General features: G+C 46.5%; 1 protein-coding gene across 2 annotated transcripts in view; it reads left to right on the top strand.

Moving 5' to 3' along the window:
* Window positions 1-26,403, top strand: part of LOC144668216 (NT-3 growth factor receptor-like) — a 658,117-nt gene that overhangs the window by 150,279 nt on the left and 481,435 nt on the right. For both annotated transcript variants that reach the window (XM_078529980.1, XM_078529981.1), the window contains exon 2: window positions 25,283-25,357. In XM_078529980.1, the coding sequence (XP_078386106.1) occupies window positions 25,283-25,357 (75 nt within the window). The remainder of the gene's footprint in view (window positions 1-25,282; window positions 25,358-26,403) is intronic.

The raw sequence follows: 26,403 nt of genomic DNA, 5'->3' as shown, positions 1-26,403 counted from the left end.
CTCCCTCCCCACACAGGCAGCGCTCAGCACTGCCACTTACATTTCATGCTGGGTGCACCTTAAACCAAACCCGCCGGTATGAAATTGCGGCCAGGTGCCGATCGCAGGCAGCACTCGGCTTCCCGAGCACCCCCGCCAAGGGCAAAGTTCTGCCCACAGCTTTCCAAAGCACCCCTTGATTAAACGGGGGAATAAATCAGCCAGGGTTCCTTCTTCTAATTGTTTTTTCGTGCTTGCTGCTTCAAAGTCCATATGTAAAGGTATGCTGGATGTAATTAGGATTGCCAACCATCCAGGAGTTAACTAATCTCCAGGACACTGCAACCCAGGAGAAAAAGCTCCTTTAGACAATTAAAAAAATGTGGCAAAGAAATTTTGAGCACTTTCATTCATTATTTATAAAAATATCGGATGTGTGGATCAAAGGGTGTTTCCCTTTGAAGGAACAGCCAATCGGGTGATGAGTCTTTCCAATTGGTGTAAGAAGAGAGAGCGTCACAAGGGTGGTCATGTTGGGAAACAACGTGGGCATGGTGGTTGGAGTCAGGGGGCCATCTGGAGTTGGCAACCCTACATGTAGCACATTGATTAAAAAAGGCTGTAAGAAGATCACTGCTTGTTTTTAACCAGGAAGATTTAAGTGAAAGGCATTTTGAATCATCTGCAATGGAAATGTATCATATGGCACAAACCAGACGATGTATAAAAATCCTTAAATTTTGTGTGTTGCCAGTTCTGTTTGTCTTGCCATGTAGTATGGGGACAAATAACACTTTGTGCTTACAGAAATTATGTGAAAGTTTTCCTGCTTTAGCTGAGAAACCAGTGTTTCTTTCTGAAAAGCACCTTGCCTTAAATTCCTTGAGAATTCAAAGAGACATCCTGTTTGTTTCATTTCCCAACTCCTTGGGAGTCTGTTTACAGTCTCCTGCTTTTAAATTCCAATTGTTCAATATGTTGTCTACACTGCTTGCTTCTGTAGATAGCAACACCATAGCTTCCTCAGCCACATCAGAGGACATGTAAGGTAAGGTGTACAGAGCAGACCAGTAGGGGTTGGAAGGAATGAAACAGTTAGATTTTTTATTGACAAAATGTTGTATTTCTTTATAGTAGCTTCCAAAATCACAGTTATCAGATTTATTGAATTCAAATTCAAAGATTGTGGTAGGATTTGAACACCTCAAAACCTTACTGAACATTTACTACCAGTTTCACACACCCATTGGAAATGCTTGTGTGATTAGGGTGAATTTCAGATACTTTGGTCACAGAATGGGAGGATCCCTCACTCTTTTTTAGATGCTGACTATGTCAACTGTAGCTCAGTAGGTAGCACTTTTGCCTCCGAGTCAGTGGTTTGTGGGTTCAAGTCCCACTCCAGAGAGTTGAGCATGAAAATCTAGGCTGACACTTCAGTGCAGCACTGTGGGAGTGCTGCATTGTCTTTCAGACGAGACATTAAATTGAGGCCGTCTGCCTTCTCAGGTAGATCTAAAAGATCCTGTGGCACTATCTTGAAGAAGAGCTGAGGAATTATCTCTGGTGTCCTGACCAACATTTACTCCTCAATTCACAAAAACAAATGATTTGGTAATTGTCACAATGCTGTCTATGGGATCTTGCTGTGCACAAACTAGCTGCCATGTTTCCAACAACAATGACGTTACTTCAAAAGCACTCCACTGGCTGTAAAGTGCTTTGGGACATCCTGCGTTTGTGAAAGGTGCTATATAAATGCAAGTTCTTCATTCTTTGAGCAGAGCCACATTGAGCTGAGGAACCCCAAGAGGTGGCATTTTTTGGTTGAGGTGACCAGACGGAGCAACAAGGAAGGAAAGTCGGGCAGGGTAGTGCAGCAGAATCAGTAATTTGCAGTTATAGCAGAGAAGGTGAGGGGCTGGTCTCTTCACAGCAGAGATACGAGTGCAGTTAGATTGCAGTATAAATGGACCATATCTCTGAAAGTAAAATCACCAATTCATAAAGGGGATTGATATTGGGAAATACAGACAGGCAGTCACCCTCAAATTTTAAAAAGATCCACTTAGGTTATTTACATTGCTAGCTCCTTTAATATTTAATAACGTTGCTGAATATCATGGGACCTTTATATTTGCGCATACTTGTGTATATTATATTAGCTAGCAGTACTTTGTTTATGTGTGTCTATTATATCTATATATATATATATATATATAAAATATATTTTAGTTAGCAGTAAGATGTGATTGTGCTGCACAGCCCCAAGGATGCATTCTGATTTCAATTTGCTGCTGATCATAAAATCTATATTTACACGTCTGATGAGTGATAGCCATAGAATTATAGCACCCCACCGAGATAAGTCCTCGCACGTACAGCTATCCAGGATTTGGCTGAGGAAGCCCTATTGCTTGAGTACAGGGAAATTTAATCCCAGACCTAGAGCTGAATCAATCAGGCAAGCCAGACACCACTGAATAACAACAATTGAATCAGTGGGTTACACCTCAGACTAAGAGGACAAAGACATTCAACTTTCAACATTGAAGCATCAAGGGTCACACACACACATCTTCTGATCCATCTGGACCACAAACTAGCAGATAGCAGGAATTTCTAACACTGAGAGGCTAGCAGAGAATTAATTATGTTCCTCCAGCTTTGTGGGTGGGGACACACACACACACACACACACACATGTGCAAACATATCTTAGTGTGCTCCTTGATATCTATTACATCTGTGATATTGGATTGTAAGCATAACTCATCCAACACAGCCTGTGGCATTGGGCTGCAGGCATTGATAGTATTCACCCAGTATTCTCTCTGGTGTAGTGGATAGCAAGGATTGTGCAGAGAGCCACTTTTGGAGCATCTAAATCCACAAGCCAATAAATCTGTAAGCCTGGTTTTTCCTTTAACCGTGGTATTTTCAGGGCTTATTTACACCACTATATCTCCTGCCAATGCAAAATGGCGCACATGCACTGTTCCGCACAGACATTACTCTACTCAATTACACCCAGGATATAATTCCACTACAATATCTTCCAGGCAAACAAGATGGTGGGGCTACATTTAGTAATTGGGACAGGCTTGGTCCATAATCTAACTGAAATTTGAAAAGGAGAAATGTAACACAAATGCTAATACCCTATATTACAGAAAGGGTAAGTTTATTGGGATGTGTTACAGTGTAATCGCAAACAATCTGTAGGGGATGCCCGCAAATTGAACATCTAAATGTATCAACAACGTAGTTTTAAACGCTGTCAGTTCCCACTGCCCCACGCCCATTACCACCCAACTCCCCTTGCCCTGTCACCCAATCCAGGTTCGGAAACTTTGAGTCCAGACCTGTGCAGGGCAGCACGAGGAATGCACATGCACGGCGTTGGCAGAAAACGCAGCCTATTTACACAGCGGGGAGATATAGGACAGGGACCCTTCATGTTGGATCCCAACCCAACCTTCTGCTTTCATTTCCAGTGAATGATGGAAATGCTCAATTTAAAGCGGGCAGATAGATTTCAATGAGGCAGTAGTGATGGGGGGAATGTCATTAATCCCATGTTTTTCTTAATCCCCATCAACGGTCAGCAATATTTATGTGGGTCAGGCACCGAGAGTGCTAAGGAAATAGGTGGAAGTGAATTTAAAGATACAGTGAAGGTATGTGAAAGCTTTGTAGAGTCGTTATTATTCGATCATTTAAGAATTTAGATTCTGGCCCTACCAGCTGTCATACATCTGCTTTTCTGTTATTTGTTATGGGGTTGCCTTTATCTTCCCCTTTCAGATATTCGGTATTCCCCTTTATCATTATCTTCATCGAAGATGAAGAGCAGCAACAATGTAAGTAATTCAGTCCCTAGCCTGAGCGGGAGCACATTGTCATGAAATGCCTTCAGTTGACACGTGCTCTCCACTTTCACCAACTTCAACTCTGTCCTCAGACTCCCTGCCCACCATCTTCAGGGCCCCCATTTAATAGAGGATGAACTGGTCAGGAGGATTCGCCATTTGAAATAAAAACAGCCGTGTGAAGAAACATAGCAGGTCAGTCAGCACCTGAAAGGGAAATAATGGGCTGAATTTCCCCCTGTGAGTCATGGGGCTGGATTTTACACGCCCACACCAGCATGTTTGAAAGCAGTGGGGGAGGGGTTTGTAAAATGCAGCGCTTGGTCTGCCCGTCCCCGAACTGTCTCCCATTTTATGGGGGGCAGTGGAGGCACAGTCCACCCTTGGGTCTCTTGAGGCTTTTAAGTGGCCATTTATTGGCCATTTAAGTGCCTAATCCCATCCCCGCCACTATTTTACCCATGGCAGGAGGAGGCCCATGCCAAGCAGGTAGCCTGGCAGCTTTGACTGGGTAAGCTGGTTTCAGGATGGGGGGTGGTGCTGGGGCGGAGAAACCTCCTTTGGGTGTGTCTCCTGTGCCCATCAGAGGCACCCCCCCAACATCATACCCCTGGCTCCTTTCGCCCTCCTGCCTGACCTCTCAAACCCAGCCCCTCAGCCCCCTCGCTGCCAGGGGGCTGCCAGTCAGGCCTTGCAGATACCCTGGACTTACCTTGAAGCTCTGGCTCCATAATTTCCTCTTGTTTGGGAACTGCCCGTAGTCCCAGCAGTAGCCACCCCTTGAACCTTGAACCAGGTGCTGCTGGGACTACAGAGCAGGCGGCCAGTGAGGTTGGCCATCAGGTCTGTAATGTGGAACTTTCTCCCCAGATGGGATGAAGCCTTACCCTGAGCCAATAAATGCCCCGCCAGTTCAGCGTGGCCCCAAGGGAGGGTCGCCAGCTGCCCTTGCCACGTGGGTGCTGCTGCTGAGCAGTGCCATGGAGGTGCCTTCAGTAGGAGCCCAGTGGCTGCCATTGCATCAGATACATTAGTGGAGTCATCAGTCTACATGAAATGGCTCCAATGGTCTTCCTTCGGCTTGGGGAGACCTGAGCACTGAGAGTTAATGCTGGCAACTTAAAAGGCCTCATATGGTTTGTTTCAAAGAAACATAAACGTACCAAAATTGACACCAGGCTAAAGAAAGAGATAATACAAAGGATGATAAAATGTTTGGGCAGCTCAGCTTGTTCTCTCACTGTGAAGCTGCCTCCACTCAGTTTCTGGTCTCTAGACACAGTGGGGTAGACTGTGTGCCATCAGAATGTTGGCAATCCATTTCCACACAGAGACTAAATGCCCTTTTAAGTGCCTATATTGGCTACCTGTTGCTGCCAGGCAGGTAGCTATTGATGCTGGGAGCCCACCTGCAGGAAAAGTGCACGGGGCTGGGAACATGACACGTTGCTGGCCTGATGCAAGTCGATCATATTTTTCTCATTCCTCCACCCTCCACCTCCTAACCCACCTCTGGGAGGCCAAGAAAATACAATAAAATTCAGTCGACTGTCTTGGGCAAGGACCATTTCCCAGAACTGTTGAAAGGCCTCACCTAAAATTTGAACTTATCTATTCTAATTTCTGATGCAATCGATTATGTACTCTCTGAGTTTTTATTTTGATCTGGGCCAGCTATGGGTCACAGTTTGGTTTGTTGCTGGGTCACTAAGGTGCTGGCTTCATTATTGGATTTGCTCAACCCCCAGCCTGTAAGTGCATCTTCAGAGCTAGCATAAAGGGACTGAGTGGCCTCTTTCTCTGATTTGATGACAGTGGCTGACCTTGTACATCAGACTGACAAATCTAGGAAGTGCAGAAAGTATTAACTGTCTGTCCTTAGTAATTATGTTCCTTTTATTCATCCATGGGATGTGAACGAGACCAGCACTTGTTGCCCATCTCTTATGCCCTTAACACGGTAGTGGTGCACCATCTGGTGTAGGTACTCTGGCAGTGCTGTTCCAGGATTTTGACCCAGTGACGATGAAGGAATGGGAATATGTTTCCAAGTCAGGATGGTGTGCGACTTGGAGGAGGTGGCGATACCATGCACCTGTTGCCCTTGCCCTTCTTGGGTGCAGGCTTTGGAAGATGCTGATGAAGGAATCTTGGCAAATAGCCCCTGTGTATCTTGTAGATGTACACACTGTTGCCACTTTGCGCTGGTGCTGGAGGGAGTAAATGTTTGAGGTGGTGGATGGGTTGCCGATCAGTGAAACAGAATAATGCTGACTGGCTTTGTTGACCGGCGCAGACACGATGGTCTGAGTGCTGGACACGCACAGCAGGTCAATCAGCATCTGAAAGGGCATTAGCCGGTTTAATCCTTCATGTTTCATTAGGAATAGCATCCATGCTGTACACTCACATAAGCATATTCCAAAGGACCCAAACACTGTATCTCCTACCACCGCACTGAAACAGGAAGTCAGCACTCACTCCTCCCCTAGGCACGTGCGCAGTGCTGCTGATGTCATCGTTTTGTGCCCTTTGAACTGTGTGCCTGCTGAGTGCTTGCCACCCACTTGCGCACCCTGCCTGCCATTGCACTCACTGCTCCACTTTCTGCTTTGCTCTCAGCCCCACTTGCTGCCCGTAGACAGCGAGAGTGCAAGGCAGTGAGTGAGAGTCAGTAGCCAAGAGCGGGATGGCCAGTGAAACAGCGAGCAGGATGGCAAGCAGATTGCAATCACCATCCCAGGATTTTTAACTGGTGTTTTGGGGTTCAATATTCTGTAAAAACTGCAATACTTAACCGTGGTGAAAAAAAAAAACACATTTTATTGATGCCACACTCGTTAAAATATCTTTGCATTGCGCAACGTTATGGATTGTCCCAATCTTCAATGCAGGCAGCTACCTGTGGCTGGCGATGACGTCACAGGCACTGCGACTGCATGTCTGGTGAACCCACCCCTGGGAGTTGCAATGCCAGCAAACGCAGCCTTCCAAAAAGTGTGACATACTTGGTCTGTTTTTTCATCTTGCTGTCACTGTCTTTTCCAATGGACAGTCTTTTCATTCCGTTTCAATCTGATCACTGTCATTCACAGCCTCTTATCTCGTTGGACAGGATTTTCATTTCCTTGGCCCCATCAGGTTAGTCCCTCAATTAAAGGGCTCACTCTGATTTACAAAGCTTTCATTTCAAATATTAAAGGGTTATTATCTTCCCTCCTGGATTCAGTCGAACAATTCTTTGGCTTCTTAATGGGTAAATTTAATTCAGTTAATAACGAAGGTGACATACTAATTGCATAATTAACACGGCACAACTGACCTCTCCCACACAGAGGTTTTCCGGATCTTTCTATTATCTTCCAGCCCACAGCATACAGTCTCCTGTCGGGCATTGTGCACCCAAGTCGGAAATGTCACAACAGAATGGAGAAGAAAGAATTTTGTCTGAGCCGTTGAACTGAAATATCCTCCCTGTCCTATCCCCACTCTTTCTTCACTCTGGTGTGGCTCGGAGCTCTCCAGGCCACCAGCTACATTTCTCTGCTCAATTAGTCTAATTAGGATGCCCACAGGAAGCTTACTGACTTTACCATGTAGACTGCCTTCCAGTACTGTTGTCAAATACCTGCTTGGGGCATTAACCACTCTTGTATCGATACTGATGTCAGAATACAATCACCACAGTGAACAAGGGAGGGCAAGAAATCAACCCAAGGGTGATCACTGAGCAACAGTTGCAGATATAGCTTCATTGTGATCTCCCCTCACCCCCAAACACCATTTAAAAACAAGGCAAAAAGCCAGGTGGTGCTCAAAAATCATTTGAGCAGATAGAGACAGAGAGGGGTGAGCGATGGGCCTGTCTTAAAAATTACCTAAAAGCTCAGGATTCACAGCTGCTCTCAGAAAATCTATCTAAGCATGTGGGGAAGATAATCCATGTCTTTACCAAAGACCCTTTACGAATATGGGCAAGATCCAGGACATTCACTGGCGAGTCTCCACTGTTGACCAAAGGAGAGGGAACTCTCTCTCTGCCAAGTCAATCTCTTCTCCATTAGCATCAGCATTTGAAAGATTGAGGGGTGTGCCTATACTTCTACTCACATCACTATGCCCTGGCAAAAGGTGGGTCAGTAATTTCACCCATACCAGGATACTCTGTTAAGGGGTGAGTTGGTAATGCTACCCACCTCAAGGTACCTTGTAGATCAAAACTCTACCCAAAAATCAGCTGGGTTATCCTTTCGTGATGGATACAGGAATTAGCTCAGGTGATTGTACCCCAGGCTAGGTACCCAACATCAGGAGATCCTCCAGAGCATGACCCTGCACCGCATTGAATACAAACTCCTGAGGTGATTTTTCAGTGCTAGCCAATTAGTAGTCAGGATGGGTTCCCAAGGCTGGAAGGCCAATAGTAGGCTAGTCAGCAATAACGCATCGATAGCCCCATCGTCCGAGCTGGGAACTGCTGATCTATGTAGGAGGGAGAGAGAGAGGGTGCCTCCATCTTGGGCCATAGCCGTGGATCCCTCACACAGAAAGGCCTGTGGCTGCCACCAAATGGTGGTGATGGCAGTTTAAAAAGCTCACTGGAGTGCTGTTTACACACCCTCCACCCCACCGCACCCCACCCTCGGTCTTTTACCTCCTCTCTTTGGCTGTGTTTCGGCCACTGCTGGGGGCTTGGCCTGCCAACTGGGAAATTCCATTTGGAACAGGAGAGGGGCCTCCATAGGCTCCTCAATTAGCTTTTTTGGATGCCTGCCACTGACAGTTGGGTTGTCATTCCACCCTGACCTGGGCTTTTTGAAAATCACCCAGCAGCGGGCTGGAGACTCATTATACATGAAGCCTGAAAAGCAAACCCTGTCAGAGTTACTGGCGCACTCCCAGAGTGGAGTGGAGGGTGGTGGGGGGTTGTGGGGGGGGCGGTGGGTGGGTAGCGGTGGTCAGGCACTCAGTGCCTGATCAAGGAACTCAGCATCAGGAAGGGGGGCCCCACTGGGATCCATCCCCTGCCCTTGTGCCGAAACCCCTCCCCCATGACCCCCACTCCCCCTCGCAACCTCCCTCCTGCCATCACTCACCTGCCGCCCAGATCCCTCAGTGACCCTGGGCCACATGAATCACAACACATTAGTCTGCAGGTACAGCAAGTAATTAGGAAGACAAATGGAATATTGGCAATTATTAGGGAATGGAGTATAAAAGTAGCAAAGTCTTGCTGCAACTGTACAGGGCCTTGGTGACACTGCAGCTAGAGTACTGTGTACCACCTTGGCCACCTTACTTAAAGAGGAACGTACTTGCATTGGAAGCAGTTTAAAGAAAGTTCACTCGGCTGATTCCTGGGATGAAGGGATTGTCTTATGAGGAAAGGTTGAGCAGGTTGGGGCTATACTCATCGGAGTGTAGAAGAATGAAAGGTGATCGATCTTATTGAAACATGTAAGATCCTGAGGGGGCATGACAGAGTAGATGTTGAGAGAATGTTTCCCCTCATGGGAGAATCTAGAACTAGGGGGCACTGTTTAAAAATAGGGGGTCTCCCATTCAAGACAAGATGTGGAGGAATTTATTCTCTCCGAGAGTCTTTGTCTTTGGAATTCGATTCCGCAGACAGTTCTGGAGATTGGGTCACTGAATATATTCAAGGCTGAATGAGACAAATTTTTGATTGACAAGAGAGTCAAGGGTTGCGGGAGATGGGTGGGAAAGTGGACTTCAGGCCGCATTCAGATCAACTATGGTCTTATTGAATAACGGACCAGGCTCGATAGGCTGAACAGCCTATTCCAGCTCCTGTTTTTTATGATGTTAAGGGCCTTGTGTGGGTACATTAACAGCAGTAACCTCCGCTTTCCTGGCGGGCACAGCTGAGCAACACACAGCTGGTGGCCTCTGATTGGCTGGCATCTCTCAGGGGAGGGGGATTTCCGCACCCCGGGTCCATGATTCCGGCCAGGGCCCACCGCTGTCCACTTAATCCGGCAGGCCTTCCTGAAAGGACGGGATGCCGGCCTCTTGTCACCTCTGTAGCCGGTGGGCGAGATCTCTGTCATCTGCATAAAATACCATCCACTAAGTCAAACTAATGCACTGGTTGCGTTCTTGCTTCTGAGACTGATAATTTTGAATGTCAAGAAACCATTTTCCCAAAATTTTCCCTTGATATCAGGGTCAAGTGGGGGTAAGAAGGCAGCACTGTGTGGGGAACAGTCACTCTGCTGTGATTTTCCCCGAATTGACCAGTTAGTGGCCAGACGATGGGCTCGCCATCCAATTAAGGACTGTGGACGGGGTCTCGCAGCTGGAGGGCCAATAGGAAGCTCTCCAGCATTCAAGAAGCAGCAGGACGCCTTTTCAGGTAAGCGAGAGAGAGGGTCCTGCAAGGTGGCCCAAAATAAAACATGTCTTTAGCAGCCCAGGCCTCCATCGTGGGAAGGAGGGGGAAAACCACAGGGCAGCCTGTGGCTGCAACTGCAGGCAATCAGGAAGGGCCTCAAAGCCTGCCTGTTGCACAGACCCACTCCACCCAGATCTGCTGCAGGCAGCTACACTATTCCGTTAGGGACTGGAATTTTCCAGATGGCCTCTGACAATAGACCTTAATAGGCTTTTAATGAGCTCCGTTATAAATGGCAGGTAGCTGCAACCCAACCCCCACCCCACCCCACCCCACCCCATCCCACCCCGCTTTGGGGACACGCCGGGCAGCAGCACAAATTGCTGCGCCTGCCTCCATCACCGACTAAAAACCTATGTCCCATGATATTTTATTTCATGGGCTGTGGGCGCCACTGGCAAGGCCAGCATTTGTTGCCCATCCTGAATTGCCCTGGAGCTGGGTAGTTTGCTGGGCCATTTCAGGGGGCAGTTAACAGTTAATCATATACTGTGGATCTGGAGTCACATGTAGGCCAGACCAGGTAAGGATGGCAGATTTCCTTCATTAGTGAACCAGATGGGTCTTTACCACAATTGGCAATAGTTTCATGGTCACCATTACTGAGACTAGCTTTATCATTCCAGATTTATTAATTGAAGTCAAATTCCACCAGTTGCCATGGATTTGAACCCATGTTCCCAGAGCACTAGGCTGGAGCCCCTGGATTACTAGTCCGGTGACATTAACATAATGCCACTGTGTCAAATGCCTCATAAATATCAGACTGGCTCTACACTTTGGATGACATTGCGTTAATTCACCTTCTTCTTTGTTGGTTATTCATGAGACACAATTGCAGCTCCTTCAGAGTGCTGTGTTTTCCTATATTTCTCCATGTGAAAGAGCAACTCCCTCTCTATATGTTTCATTGACTTTGTGATTGGAGCTGCTGGCCCCCATTTGCTTTATTACATCAGGCATCCACGTGATTTCACTTGCACAATTCATTCGTGCCTGCCTTTGACTGCACCCCGCGATTTGCGTGTTTGCTGTCAGTGGTGTTACCTCATGCATCACAAGTAAAGACATTTGCAGAAAGGATGTTATGTCAATAGCAGTGTGCATCAGCTGCCGTGTAGAATTGAATTACAGAATTACAGCTGGCTATCCTGTCTGCTCTTCCTATCAGGACTTGTAGCTGGTGAAGACAGAGCTCCATGAGTGTGTGGGAGTGAGTGCATGTCTATAGTTCCAGCACTTCTTCACACGAAGAGGAATGCTCCAATGGTGGAAGCAAAAACCGTGGAATGACGGGAAGAGGCAGTTGGTTGCCATGATCAGCGGGGGTCTTTGGACTTCCATGGAAGGATGAATTAGATGTTCCAAACAGCCTCCCTCTTCTATACTTTGTGATCTATGAGCTGTGTTTTACCTCATCACAGACGACACAAAGCAGTGGTGCAATTCACTAGGACTCCTTTTAACACGACCGATTACTGTGTAAGACAATACTGTCCAACTCCACAGGAACAAGTCAAAATGCTTAACAGTTTTGTTGGATCCTGTGCCCTGGTTTGTTGGGGCTAAAGGACCCAGGTTACATGCTTATTTCGGCGTGACAGAGTCGGTATTATAGACAGAGAAGATCAGTGGATCGTTCTTAGAAGAAATACATTTTGTTTGTTTACTAAAGTAGCTCAGCAGCTACACTTGTGCGCTTACAACTCAAAACTCTTGTCTTTACACTTCAGACTCTAACTCAAGACTACTGACCACAGAGGTAGCCCACGCTACTCTGCTATTGGAAACCAAGATCATGTGATCTTCCATTACAGCATTCGTCTTAAAGGTATATTACACATCCGATTATGACAAGTTTCTTCTAAACTGATTCAGTTTAAGTGGCAATTCCATTGCCACTAAACAGTCCTAGCACTAGCCTGTGAAAGATTCACCATTTACTTAATCCTAATTCCAGTTCAAGACAGTTTAGCATGGTGATTTTGTAAAAACCACATCAAATTGGAGCAAAGCCCCTGACAATTCTTGTTTATAGTAACTTTGTCAGGCATCAAATTGAAAGTGACAAGAAACTCTCTTCACTGTAGTCATTCTGTGATATTCCTTTCTTGTTTTTATGATATTGATGTCAGTTTAGTTTGTGATACAGAAGAGTCATTGTGCCTTTAAAAAGTGCTTTTCTGTATGTGAAGTTGTTTCACTCTTATCACAAGATGCTTACAGATGAGGGTCTATAACAATAGATGACACAAAGCAGTTTAGTGTTTAGCTCATCCACCCAAATTGTGGACTTAAAATAAAAGTGAAATACTGCAAATGCTGGAGATCTGAAATAAAAACAGGAAGTACTAGAAAAACTCAGCAGGTCTGGCAGCATCTGTGGAGAGAGAAACAGGTAAGTTTCGAGTCCATGTGACTCTTCTTTGGAACTGGGTTCTGAAGAAACGTCACATTGGACTCGAAATGTTAACTGCTTCTGCGCAGACGCTGTCAGTCCTGCTGAGTTTTTCTAACACTTTCTGTTTTTATATCACCCAAATTATATCCCCTGCTGCATCATCTAACTGGATCTTAATGTGTTTGTAGTTTTCAACCCCTATTGCCCTACTTGGTAATGTGGACTACCTTTTGAAGAACTTCTCCCTGACATCTGTCACAAACCTTTTTTTGAACCTGTGCCCCTTCTATTAACGTCTTGGTCCAACTTAGTGTAGTGGTCTTGATTAACCTTACCTACGCTACTTAAAATCTTGCACACTTCCATATCTCATAGGCTTCAAGATGCTCGGGCACAATGATATAGATGATTGAGCATCCCCAAACTTGATCACTCCACCATTCAGGCCATGCTTCAGAAACCAATACGCAAGCTTTGGAGTGCCCTCCCTAGGCTCCTATCCTCTTTTAAGAGCCTCCAACCTTTTTAACCAAGCTTTTCTTGCTAAGGGCGGGATAGGTAGATTTTTGGTCTCTCAGGGAATCAAGTGACATGGACAGCGGGCAGGAAAGTGGAGTTCAAGCCCAAGATCAGCCATAAATGTTCTGAACAGCGGAGTAGGCTCAACGGGCCATATGGTCTACTCCTGTGCCTAGCTCTTGTGTCCCTGGTTGTATGACCCTAAAGCCTCCTTATGAGGCTCAATGTCTAATGCTGCATTATAATGTTCCTGTGAAATGCTTTGTGATGTTTTACTATGTTAGATGTGCCATATAAATGCAAGCAGTTGTAAATCTTCAAATTATAATGGGGTGCAAAATGCCGCTCCTAAGCACTAGGACAATGGAGATGAACTGCGGAGTGAGAGGGCTTGTCCATGATTGATATTTTAAATGAACTGTGCCTGTTTTCTTCAAACTCCAGCCTCATTAAACCTCCAGTAATATGTAACTGAAGGCTGTGTCCCTTGCCCCATAAATCTCTGTGGTTGGTGGGAGCAATGCAAAGGCTTGTGTCTATTTACATAGGTGCTCAGCACAATTGGAAGTGCTCCTCCTAAAGGTTATAGCTGCCTGCGTTTGGTCAGGAGTTTTGTATTTATCCAGTCCTTTTTGGTTTCCCTTTGCTAAGTTCGATTTTGGAAAATAATGCTTTTTGCCCTTTGGGTTCCAATTTCATTTATCATTTTCTTTCTTGTTTTACCTTTATTCCCCTTTTGATGCAGTTCTTGAAGCATTTTACTAAAATTCTTCTTGTTCTTGGGAGCTGGAGGGTGAAGCCAATTTCCAGAAGATTTGTCAGCCTCTACCTGAGGTGGGTGATGCAGACTCTGCATTACACCCAGGTAGGTGTGGGGAGAGGGTAACCCCAGTCCCCCAGACTCCACCCAGACTCCCGATTCCCTCCCATCGCCACCCCCCCTCACAGCTGCTAGAGTATTTCATAACAGACTCTCCAGGCTGGGATTCAATCTTCTAGCTGGCAATTGGTTTACTCACAGATAAAGTGGTCTTCAAAGATTGGAAGTGAAAGGTGGCTTAGAAAGTGACAGTAAAGTTGACAACTCTGGTTGGATGTATTACTGGAGGGTTCATTGCATGGCTTTACACCTCCAGGCAATCACTACCCAATCAAACAGCATTTTTATCATTTGCAATATCCTCGTTACTAACAAACAAAAGTATTAATTTCACATTTTAAAAGTACACCTTTTCTTTAAAACATGCTGCTAAGATTTATCTCGCAGGTTGTGCTGGAGATTAACCTTTGGTTCTTGGAGACTCCAGGATAACCCTGGTGAGTTGGCAACACTCTCATGCCAGGCTGGATGCCAGTAAGACCCTGTGCATTATGTGTCTCAGTTAATGATAAAATAACGTGAGGTGTCATGATTGTGAAAAATGTGACTATGGCATGGTTTACAACTCTACATTGCACCTTCAAGACTAGTGCCCTGAGGTATGGGTACATATGAGATGCGAAGAATGAGCTGTAAGGTTGTGTGGGGGCTTGGCATAGGTGATAAGGTAGAACAAGCAGCACCTGTGGGAAGCGATCTTTGGACCATGAGATACATGGTACTACTAGGCACTGTTTCCCTGCCAGATTCCTGGATAACACAGAAGTGTGTTATCTTTATTTCCATCTGTTCCAAGGTCCTGCAGGTATTGTAGACAGTTTTGAACCTGCCTGCCATCTTCTGCCTGGTATGGCACCTTGATGTCCCCTAGGAGGGTGCCTGAGTGCCATTTGGAGCTGCCATCCTCACTCAACAAATCCTCAAACCTGTCTAGCCATTCCTTAAATAGGGAAGTGTGTGCTATATTAGCCAGAGATGCCCTCCCTGAGGTTGCTTTCACTTCATTTTTGCCTGACACAGTTTGACTGACAAACTTCTGAAATTCACCTTGAAGCCTGATAATGGCTGAAATAATTGTTGCCCCCATATTGAAGCAGGTACCTTTTAGTGTGCATATTGCTTTAAATTTACCATGGAAAGGCCATTTTTAGTATGGAAATCAGGGTCATGTAAGGGGGATGTGGTGGCATAGTGGTAATATCACAGGATTAGTAATGGAGAGACCTGAGCTAATGCTGTGGGGGTATGGGGTTCAAATCCCATGACAGCTGGAGGAATTTAAAGTCAATAAAACAAAACATGGGGCAGAATTTTGCCCTTGGGGTGTGGGATCGGCAGGGGCAGTCAGGAACCCAGCTGCCACCCACGATCAGCAGCGCTCCGCCATTTTACATGGGCGGGCCTTAATTGTTTCCCAAGCGGATGGGGGGGGTGTGGTGGGGGGTGTGGTGGGGTGTGGTGGGGGGTGGCGGGGGGTGCAAACAGGCCTAGCGTAAACCTCACACATGCGCGCAAGGGAGCACAGAGTAACCTGAAGATGAAGAATTTTCAAAAAGAATAATAAAGAGCAGAAAAATGTGATGAAACATGTCCCCTCGTGTGACTCTGTCACATGAGCAGGGACATGTTTTTAATTAAAAAATAAAGTATTTATTTTATTTGTATTTGGATACCTCAGCCCGCCCATGGATGAAGTTTCCAAAAAAATGCAAAGGCCGCTTGGCCTTTTCGCCTGCCCGCTGACCGTTAGGTTGAATGGGCAGTGAAAAATTAAAGTAAATTGTTACTTTAGGCCCTTTAACTGTCGGCGGGCGCGCTGCTGGCTCCGGTGAGCTCCCGCTGACCAAACTATCACGCGACTGCGCGTTGATGTCGGCATGCTCGGCCGACACCATCACGCGTCATTCCGTGCTCGGCCGACACCATCGCGCGCCATTCCGTGCTCGGCCGACACCATCGCGCGCCATTCCGTGCTCGGTCAGGTCAGGCTCACACCCACCCACTGAGCTAAAAATCCTGCCCATGGGATTGAAAGTTAGTCTCAGTCATGAAACCGTTATCCATTGTCATAAAAACCTACCTGGTCTCACTAATGGAAGGAAATCTCCCATCCCTACCTGATCTGGCCTACATGTGACTCCAGATCCACAGCAATCTGGTTAACTCTTAAATGCCCTCCGAAATGGCCTATCGAGCCAGTCAGTTGTTTCAAACCACTACACAAAAGTCGATAAGGAATGAAACCGGCATCGACCTAGGCACTGAGAAAGGGCAGCGGCACAAGCAGCTCTGTTGAGTGTGCAAAGCCCTCCTTACTAACATCTGGGGGCTTGTGCCAAAATTTGGACAGTTGGCCCACAGACTAGTCAAGCAACAGCCTGACATAGTCATACTCACGGAATCGTATCTTATAGACAATTTCCCAGACACCACCATCACCGTTACCACCCCTGGGTATTTCTTCTCCCACCAGCAGGACAGACCCACCAAACGTGATGGCACATTGGTATACAGTTGGGAGGGAATTGCACTGGGAGTTCTCAACATTGAATCCACATCCCATGAAGTCTCATGGCATTAGGTGAAACATGGGGAAGGAAACCTCCTGCTGATTATCAACAACCACCCACTCTCCAGCAAGAGAGAATCTAACCATCTCTCCATGACATTCAATGGCATTACCATCACTGAATCTTCCACTATGGACATCCTGGGGGTTACTATTGACCAGAAACTGAACTGGACCAGGCATATAAATACTGTGGCTACAAGAGCGGGTCAGAGGCTAGGAATCCTGTGGCGAGTAACTCCTCCTGACTCCCCACAGCCTGTCCGTCATCTACGAGGCACAAGTCAGGCGTGTGATGGAATACTCCCCACTTGCCTGGATGAGTGCAGCTCCAATAACACTGAAGAAACTTGACACAATCAAGGACAAGGCAGCCACTTAATTTGTACCCCACCCACCATCTTAAATATTCACTCCCTCCACCACCAATGCACAGTGTCAGTAGTGTGTACCATGTACAAGATGCACTGAAGCAACTCACAAGGCTCCTTCAACAGCACCTTCCAAACCACCCGACCTCTACCACCACAAAGGACAAGGGCAGCAGACACATGGGAACACCACCACTTGCAAGCTTCCTCCCAAGCCAATCACCATCCTGACTTGGAAATATATCGCCGTTCCTACATTGTCGCTGGGTCAAAATTCCTGGAACTCCCTCCCTGCCAGCGCTGTGGGTGTACCTAGACCACATGGACTGCTGTATCAAGAAGGCAGCTCACCACCCCCGTCTCAAGGGCAATTAGGGATGGGCAATAAATGCTGGCCCAGCCAGTGAAGCCCACATCCTGTGAAAGAACTTTTTAAAAAATGATGCATATCTGATCAATGCTGCCTTTGTGGGCCATACAGTTTGCCTATCAGATTGAGATTAGGCTTGGGGTGCTCTTCAGCACTGGAAGCTGCACTCAGCCAGTCAGTCACCCAAAGGTCAAAGTGAGTCCCAATCTGTTTAACGTCTGTCGATGCAAACGAATCAGACTTTACACTGCAATCAAGGATGGGGCTTATTGTTACTTTATTGACCCTAAGCTGTCAATATCCATCTGTGGACATCACTCCACTTCTCTTAACCACCGTGTCAGCATCCTGAATGAATGTCAGGTCATTATTGCTCTGCTTTAGTGTTTAATTTGGGATTAGACAGCCAGTTAACGGAAGCTGCTGGTATCGGCCTTCTCTCTCTCTCACTCTCTCCCTCTCTCTCGGGATTTGCGGAATCTTCTCGTTAATTTGACATGTTTGACAGGGCTTGTGGGAGAATGGATTTGGGGCCTGAAAATTGAAAGTAACAATTGGCCCAAGTGGCAGTGGACGTGCAGCAGAAAGGAGAGCAGTGTTCACAAGGAGAACGCTCATGTGTTTCTTGCGTTTTTGCTCTTCCGTTAAACGTTATGCAAAGAATTTAGCGCCTGAGCTCACCGAGCAATTACTTTGCAGGAAAACTAAACTCCAAAAAGCTGAATGAAAGAACTGTTGCAAACACACAACAGAGCCATTAGCATTTGAAAGATAAAAGGCAGCTCAACATTTTGGGCGGAGTTTATTCACCTGTCCTTATTAAGAGCGCAGGTTCGCTTGTTGCTAAGTTCCTTTATTTAAAGTGTGCCAATTTCCAGTGCAAGTTGGGTCAGGGCTGCCAGCTAGGCTCAGCGTAGGGCTGCCAATGAGGATTGGGTTAAGGTGCTAGCAAGGATCAGGACAGCATTGCGAGCGAGGTTGAAGTAGGGTTGCCAACCCTCCAGGATTGCCCTGGAGGCTCCAGGAATTAAAGTTTAATCTTCTGGACAATGCTTTGGGTAACCTGGGAGAAACATGACAGGGCATTAAAATAAATATTGCTTTTCCATTACCTTTAAACACATTTGTTTATCATTCATAAAATTATTGCCGATGGAAAGAAAGGTTCTGTTGACTGGGTGGGGCAGTTGGAGGTGGGATGTGCTGAAGCCTCTAACAATACATCTGCCCAGAACTGGCAACCTGAAGTCTGAGGTACCAGTGAAATTTGAGTTAGAGTTCAGACGCCTATAATCGTCCCAAAATCTTTCATTGTTTGCTGGTGCTTTTTGGAAGGCTCCCATATTACCGATGAGTAAAAAGGTTGCAGACGTTCTATGATTTCCGCGGTGAAGCTGAAATTGCCAAATAAATAAAATGATATCACTCGGTATCAGAGACAGTGGAATGAAATTGTGAAGAGAAAGTGCTGTTAACAAGAGGGGTGTAAGGGAGATGGAGAATGCCTGGCGCTAAAGATGTAGCTAAAATAGTGCTCGCTGTAACAAGAGGACTTTATTGTGCCACATTTCAGAAAAATCTTTTTAGGACACAATATGTTAAATTCCAGAGGGGAGTATAAAATTGTACTTATTGCTGTAGCCTTATCAGAAACATAAAAACACACAGCAGACATCCAACTCTGAAAGGGTCAAACTGCCATATGCCTCCATTCAGATGGTATCAGCTGCTGATTTACTTTGAATTTACTAATGAGGCCTTGGGGATAACACATCTTTGTTGCTGAAGGACACTGGGATTAATTTATCCCTTTCATTTTGTATGGCTGTCCATACAGGAGAATAAGCCATCTTGTGGCTTTGGGTTACATTTGAAAAAGCAAAAAAAAGCTTCTATATCCTATGGTGCTGCGACAGAATGTAGCTGAGGTGATCTTATTGAAATGCCTCTAAGCTGCTAAGGGTGCAAATTATACCATGGGCAAGTTACGGTGTCGCTTTTCTGTCTGCCTCAAGTTTTTCCCCTTTGAATTATGGGACCAGCTGTTTGCAAAGCCCTGTAACAAACTTATTGAACAAATGTAGAAGATTAAGGTGCAGCTGGAGTGTTCCTGGGAAAAGCTGGAGATCGGCGGAACTGTGGGCAGTGGTTGTGATATTGCTCCTGTCCTCAACTTGCAGATGATTCACAGCTTGGGCAGGTCTCTTTGGAACTGTGGGCGGAATCTTGTGGAGGCAACCCAGGTCTTGGCCGCCGGCCAGTGAGCCAGAGAGAGCCTCGCGTCGCCTCTCCTGGGGAAGGCCCTTGCATCTTGTCCACTCAGGCACAAGCAGCCAGCGCTGGGCCTTCCTCTGTGTTATGTTCCTTCTGACAGGTCGCTTCGCTCGGGAACACGGTTGCACGCCTATCTACCGGTGAGGTGAATTAGCAAACAATATACAGCAGACGCAGAGACCAATATAAGATGAAGCACATGCTGTTCACTTACAAAGGTAACAGAGCACCAACACAATGTGTGCTTCTCCAACCAGCCCCTATTCTAAACTACTGATTAACATTGTAGCCCGCGCTACACAGCAATTGGGTAATACAGCCACGTGGTCAATCTGCTCATATTCTCTTAAAGATGTATTGCACCTCAGATTCCCACAATCTGGAATCAAGGACTCCAGGGTGGAAGTCCTGCCTGCCAAGAGCTGTTGGCTAATCAGAGGCCAGCGCAGCTCTATTAAATGGCATTGCCACCGGTGAGGCTGGTACAACACCCACCCGAGGCCTATCAGATTGTCCCTGGATCTCAGGCAAGAGGTGAGTGGCGGTGGGAGGGGAGTTGTGGGGTGAGGTTTTGCAGGGGAAGGGATGGTGGTCAAGGGGCAGGGGTTTGGCAGCAAGGGCAGGGGGGTGGCTGTCCATGAATGCCTTTGAATGAGGGAGCCTGCAAGCAACCCCGAGCAGGCTTGCTTGTTGTGCTCTCTCCATGGTAAGCCATCCCCTGCTGGATTGACAGTGGCAGGATGAGACGGGCCCCTTAAGTGGCTACAAGAAGGAGCGTGGGGAGAGTGGGACTGCTAGGTCCATGATCGACGTGCAAGTTCTGTCTTCCAGTGAGGTGGGACAGGCTGCCCCCTCTCCATTCTCACCCTCCATGATACACCCCCTCAGCCCAAACAACTGCCCCCCCCCCACCAGCATGTATGAAGCGACCTTTTTTATTATTTCCTAAGAGTTGGTCACCCTGACACTGAGCTCGGTGAGGTAGATAAGTACCTTATGTATCGCACCTGCTGTTATCGGGTTACCAATTCTCTTCAGGATTATTTTGGAATCTCCAGAAATTAAAAATCAATCTCCTGGACACTGGGAGAAAATGATGGGAACATTTGAAAAAAAAAGGTTTATTCATTTTCTTTGAACACCACCTTTTTGTAGAAATATGGGAAATGGGGTAAAAAAGCTGTTTGAAAGAGTGTTATTAGAGGTGGGAGGATGAAAGTTTCACAAGTACATCCAACCCGAATTAGCAACCTTATGCTGTCAATTGTGTGATTTGCTGTGGTGGTAAAATGCTACAATTTAACTTCGTGACGACTTTAAACCAGTCCTGCCAACTCAAGCGAACATAAGGTTGGCTTTTCTGGGTTTCTGCACAATAAATTAAACATTGAAATGGAAGCAAAATATCTGGGAACCTGAAATCAAAGCAAGAAATGGTTGAAACGCTCAGCAGGTTAGGCATGATGTGCGGTGAGAGAGCAAACAGAGGGCAGAATTTTTCACTGAGCGGGTGGGGCGGGTGCCTGACCCGCTCGAGCTTAAATAGCATGCGATGATGCTGGGTGAGTGTCCTGATGCCATCGCGCGATGTTTCAGTCGGTGGGCGTGAGCAGGAGTCAGAGCTGTGCCCGCCGTCAATTACGAGGCCAGTTAAGGTGATTAAAAAGGCAATTAAGCTGCATTTAACGTTGCCCATGCAATTTCACACTCGTCGCATGGGCAAAACGGGCAGGCGGGCAGCCGACAATTTTCTAAACCTCATCCAAGGGCGGGATAAAAAGGGTCAGCAGCATTGCCAGTGTGAGTAGTGAGGAGTTTTGGAGATATTTTGCTGTTTATTGGTACTCTGCAGCTTCATCTCTGTTTGGGGTTTAATTCTTAGCATTTCCAGGCTTCATTGCAAGACTTACTGATGTCTCCAAGGCCCCTGGAGGATTCAGACAGTGTCAGACAGCCTCCCCTTACCCTGGCAATGGGGATTGTGGTCTCTGCTGGTGGCACCTCCTCTGAGGAGGAAGAGAGGGGCCGAAGGGAGAGGAGGCCGGGTGTCCCAATACAGCTTCCAGAGGAGGGACCTGTGGGAGGAGAGGCGCAGGCACAAGGGGGGCCGGGCTAGCAGGAAGTCCAAGGTGGAAAGGGCTGCAGAAGATGCCACTCTCCTGCTGCCAGGGTTTACAGGCAGCGAAGCAGCTACCTCAATATGACTGAGGTGCAATGCCGAAGGAGGCTCCATCTCTCAAGGGAGACAGTGACCTCCATTTGTCAGATGATTGGGCCTGAGATCACCGCCAACTGTACGGGTGGACACCCCATGCCAGTGACTCTGAAGGTCACAGTGGCCCTCAACTTCTATGCCTCTGGCTCTTTCCAGGGCTCAGTGGGTGATCTGTGTGGAGTCTTCCAATCAGCTGTCCACAGTTGTGTCAAGCTGGTGACAGAAGCTCTGTTCAGGCAGGTACTGACCGTTATTCTTTACCGTATGGATGAGGCCGGCCAGGCTGAGCGAGCCAGAGGCTTTGCAGCGATTGCTGGCTTCCTCCACATCCAGGGTGCTATAGACTGTACACATGTGGCCATCAAGGCGCCAGCAGGTGAGCCCGGTGCCTTCGTCAACAGGAAGGGCTTCCACTCCATGAACGTGCAGATAGAATCTGCATCCTGTGGTCACACACTATCAGTCTGTGCAAGGTACCCAGGCAGCTCCCATGACGCTCAGACACTCCCAGGTGCTGGGGCTCTTCAGTGCTCCAGCCCGACTGGATGGATGGCTGCTGAATGACAAGGGCTATTGTTGAAAAGGTGGCTTGTGACACCTCTCCGCATGCACTCTTACCTTCGTCTGGCAGCTCTGCTTCTCCATACCTGGTTGCACATGGAGCTTGCTGGCTCTCCAGCTCAAGGGCATCCTGCTCGAATCTGGTGAGCAGCAGCAGGTTGGGTAGGCCTCCGCCTGTACGTGACCTCTCCAATTGGTTTTGGCTTGTCTTCTGCTGAAAAGACAGAGCAGCATTGATTAGTTCACTCTCTACCTGCAGCGCCATTGCAGCCTGGCCAACCCCAGCTGATGAACACTCACAGGGCACATCCAAGTCATTGCCCTCGAGCCGCAAGGCACTCAGTCCAAGTAGCCAGGGCTCATCCCCTTGGCAAGTTCCGGCATCACTGACAGTTGGCACTCAGACTCTAGCACCCCTGAGTTTCACGGGGGTACAGCCACAACTTAACACTTCTGCACACTGTCCACTGCGAACATGGTACTCACCCTTCCTGAGCGCAGCAGGTCATTGAACCTCTTCCAACACTGCACCCATGAGCACTGCATCACGTCATGGCTGCTAACCAGTGCTGCCATCTCCTCCCATGCCCTCATTGTGAAGTGCGGTGGCCTCCTCCTCCCACCTCAGGGGACAAGGGTGTCCCTCCTGGCAGCCACCCCCTCCAGGAGGGTGATGAGGCACCCATCCAAAAAGTGGGGGGCCAAGTGCCCACCCGACCTGCCCTCCCGCCTCCAGCCGCACTCAACTCCATCACTTTGCTAACACGTTCTCCTATGGCAGCCTTCCAGGGGCAGCCTGGGCCGTTTATAAACCGGCCACTGTGTCACCATTGGATCCGGCGGCCAACAGACCCGGCCTTGCTCGGCCCTTCCCGACCAGTGAGGAGCCGCGTCTCACGCCGGACGGGCCTTAATTGACCCGCCAGTGTGAAATTGTGGTCGGGGGTCGATCGCAGGTGGCGGCCCATTTCACGGCCGCTCCCAGGCCCACCAACCATGCCCGCCCGCCAAACTCAAAATTCCGCCAGAGTTTCTGGTCTATGACTTTTCACCAGAACTGCTTAAATATCAGTGCGTCTGTAAACTTAGTCAGTACAATGAAAACTAATTCTTGTTCACTCTAACGGATTATGTGATTTGGTTGAGTTGGTCCTTTAATCTAAACTCAAGTGTCCACAAACCTTACAGCAACATGCGGGGAAGTTTCACACCAATCTCTTTCTCAGTTTTTTATTAAATAGTTGATTAAATTGTTAGTCGGTGTGGAATTTTACTGCAGTTGTCAATTGTTTGAACTCATGGCTGGTCAGGGATGAATGCTCCGTCAGTTGTTGAACAAAATATTTGAGCACTTGGTCTCCATAATCAGATTCCTCCACATGGAAAATTGTAGATTTCAAAGGCAGACGTGTGCCTACTTGTCAAGACAATTGCAATAAGGGATCATTAGAAAAATCAGACTCGAATTAAATGTTCTTTTCCTGCACTACTAACAACTCCCAATTGATTTAGGCTGTACATAGTATGGATTTTACGTTGTGTATTAAAACATAGATGTCAACTAATTAATCAACTAGTTAAGATGAATTCCATGCGTTTAAAAGATAATTGACAAAATGACCAGTGTTGACATTTAACGCAGGGATGGGTACCATTAATGTATTCAGAATACACAGTCATTATCTTTTGTATGACTATGAAGAGATGGAATATGATGACTGCAGGACTACGCTATCCATTAGGCACCAATTGATTCCTGATAAAGAAATAATTTGTTTGCAAGGAAATTTTGTGCTGTCAAGTATCATAGTGGCTGCAGTTCTTTTGATAGTTCAGATGAGAGTCTTCAGTCAGATCAATCTGATTTTTGGCACTTTGTTTTCTATATCGAAATTGAAGCAATAAATCAGGCCACTTAGGCCATTAATTATGTCTAAGTTGCCAAATTGTGAAAACTGGCATAAATGCAGGAAAATCACGATTGCTATTGATTTTATTGGTCGTCTTCCTATTTTTCAGTGATAGTAAAATGGTGGGAGTGGCACAAAAGTCCCTGGCTTTTAGAAGTGGATAATATAAGCCGCTTACTCCATAATTGCCTCTTTTTGCATTGTTCAGTGGCCCTGACACCATACCTGGTGCAAGACCCCAGGAAATTCTGGGCCATTGAGCTGAATTTTCCTTGAAGACTCATCAAGGAATATTTTTCATTAAATATCTTCTTAGGCTTCCCCAAATGAAATGGTGTGTCAAGTGTGTGAGACAATCAACATCATCAAGGAGACAGCAGCTCTCCATAGTAACTCCCTCAGCTATCAGAAGGCGTTTAATTGCTACTGGCTTCTCATTCCCCTGTTGAAGCCCAACACTCAGTTCAGACTCCAGCGTGTGCGCATCAGAGCGTTTCACCAAACCGATGGTGACCCCGTCTTTCACCCAAGTGACCCAGCGAGCAATGTGAGTTGAATAAATGATGGAAACACATCAGTGAAGCTACGCAGTGAGAGCTGGTGGACTAGCCTACAAAGGGCGCATTCAGTTGGGTTTATCATTTCAATCAAAATTCAATGACAAGTCAGAATTTATCAAGCTTTCTGTCAGTAAATGAGGTTGTAGATTTGTTGGAGTTTAGGCTATCAGTCTCTTACACTGGTTTCCCTGCCAACAAAATACTACAGAGTGATGCTATTTCTGGAAAATTGGCACCACTGAGTGTTTGCCAGGACTCGCACAGCACCAGTGTAATTGTTAAGGTGCACAATGCACATAGAAGAATTCAGCTTGGGAATTGTTCCATAAAATAATGAACTGAGGCTGTGCCCATTCTAATCTCTTCATTAATTGGCTGTTTTGCAGACACATTGAGAACCAGAAGAGCCTTCAAACGTTGAATGCTTTTGACATGGAGCCTTACATTGGACTACAGAATCTGTAAGTAAATCAGAAACACAGATGTTCTGTCAAGAGATGGCATTAGTCAAGTGGTGTTCACTGTTAAGCAGTAACAAAGTTCTGAATCAAAGGTACTGCCCTGTGTCTTCTTGGAGACTGGTCCAAATCAACTCTATCGGATGGTGAAGCCAGTAGCTCCTGTCTTCAGAACTTGTGATGAATTCTAATATTGTGATGACTGAGCTCTATCCAAGGGAGCAAACTAGCTTCAATGTGCATGTTCAGTTTGTTATTTTCAATTTGAAGCCGGTTTGAAAATCTTTATGTATCCAACTCCATAGTGTATCTGACAAAACGGTGTGATACACACCATGGTCTGGAACTTGGGGTGTTTTTGACAGTGAACTGTCATTGTTTGCCAGCATTACGCCTCTGAAACTGACCGCAGCTTCAGGATTTAGCACACGGGCAGATTATCATGGAGGTTGCAATCTGTCATTCACTGGTTTGTCAAAGGCTGCGCTGTGGATTCCCCCAGATCCAGAAATTAGTGAAATCAGTTGATCCAATGAGATCTTCCTCTTTTCCACTTTTGTATTGCCATTAGAAACCCCATAAAAAGTTAAGCTTTATTCATCGACTCGGTGTTTAATGGTGACCTGAATGATTATTAATCTGGCCTGAAAAGATAATATTTCCATTTAAATATGATCTTATTAAATGCCTTCATTATGATTAATTGCTAGATTATTTAAGCATGATTTTTTAAAAAATAATTGATTTTTTTTAAGTTTGTTCCTGATCTTTTAGCTTTGAACTTAGCCTCATGTGTTTGGCCTGATCTTTATTTTACTCTCTAAAATTTTTACAAAGTGATTTGATGATTAGATGGCATTTCCTGTTGGCTGTCTGTGAGAATTCTTAAATGTGATTGGCTGCTTAGTTAGCATGCTGACATCACTGCTGCTTGTTGAGAATCCCCATTAAATACTACAATCAATTGCACTTCAAAAGAATGAAATTTCTCACAGAGAGATTGCTAGCCTCTCAATGCAGCTTTCTATGAGGTTAGTGGCCAAGTGTCC

This window comes from Cetorhinus maximus, chromosome 26, assembly GCF_964194155.1.
Source record: "Cetorhinus maximus chromosome 26, sCetMax3.hap1.1, whole genome shotgun sequence".
Classification (NCBI taxonomy): Eukaryota; Metazoa; Chordata; class Chondrichthyes; order Lamniformes; family Cetorhinidae; genus Cetorhinus; species Cetorhinus maximus.
The sequence above is the reverse complement of the archived record's forward strand: the minus strand, read 5'-3'. Positions and strand labels throughout refer to the sequence as shown.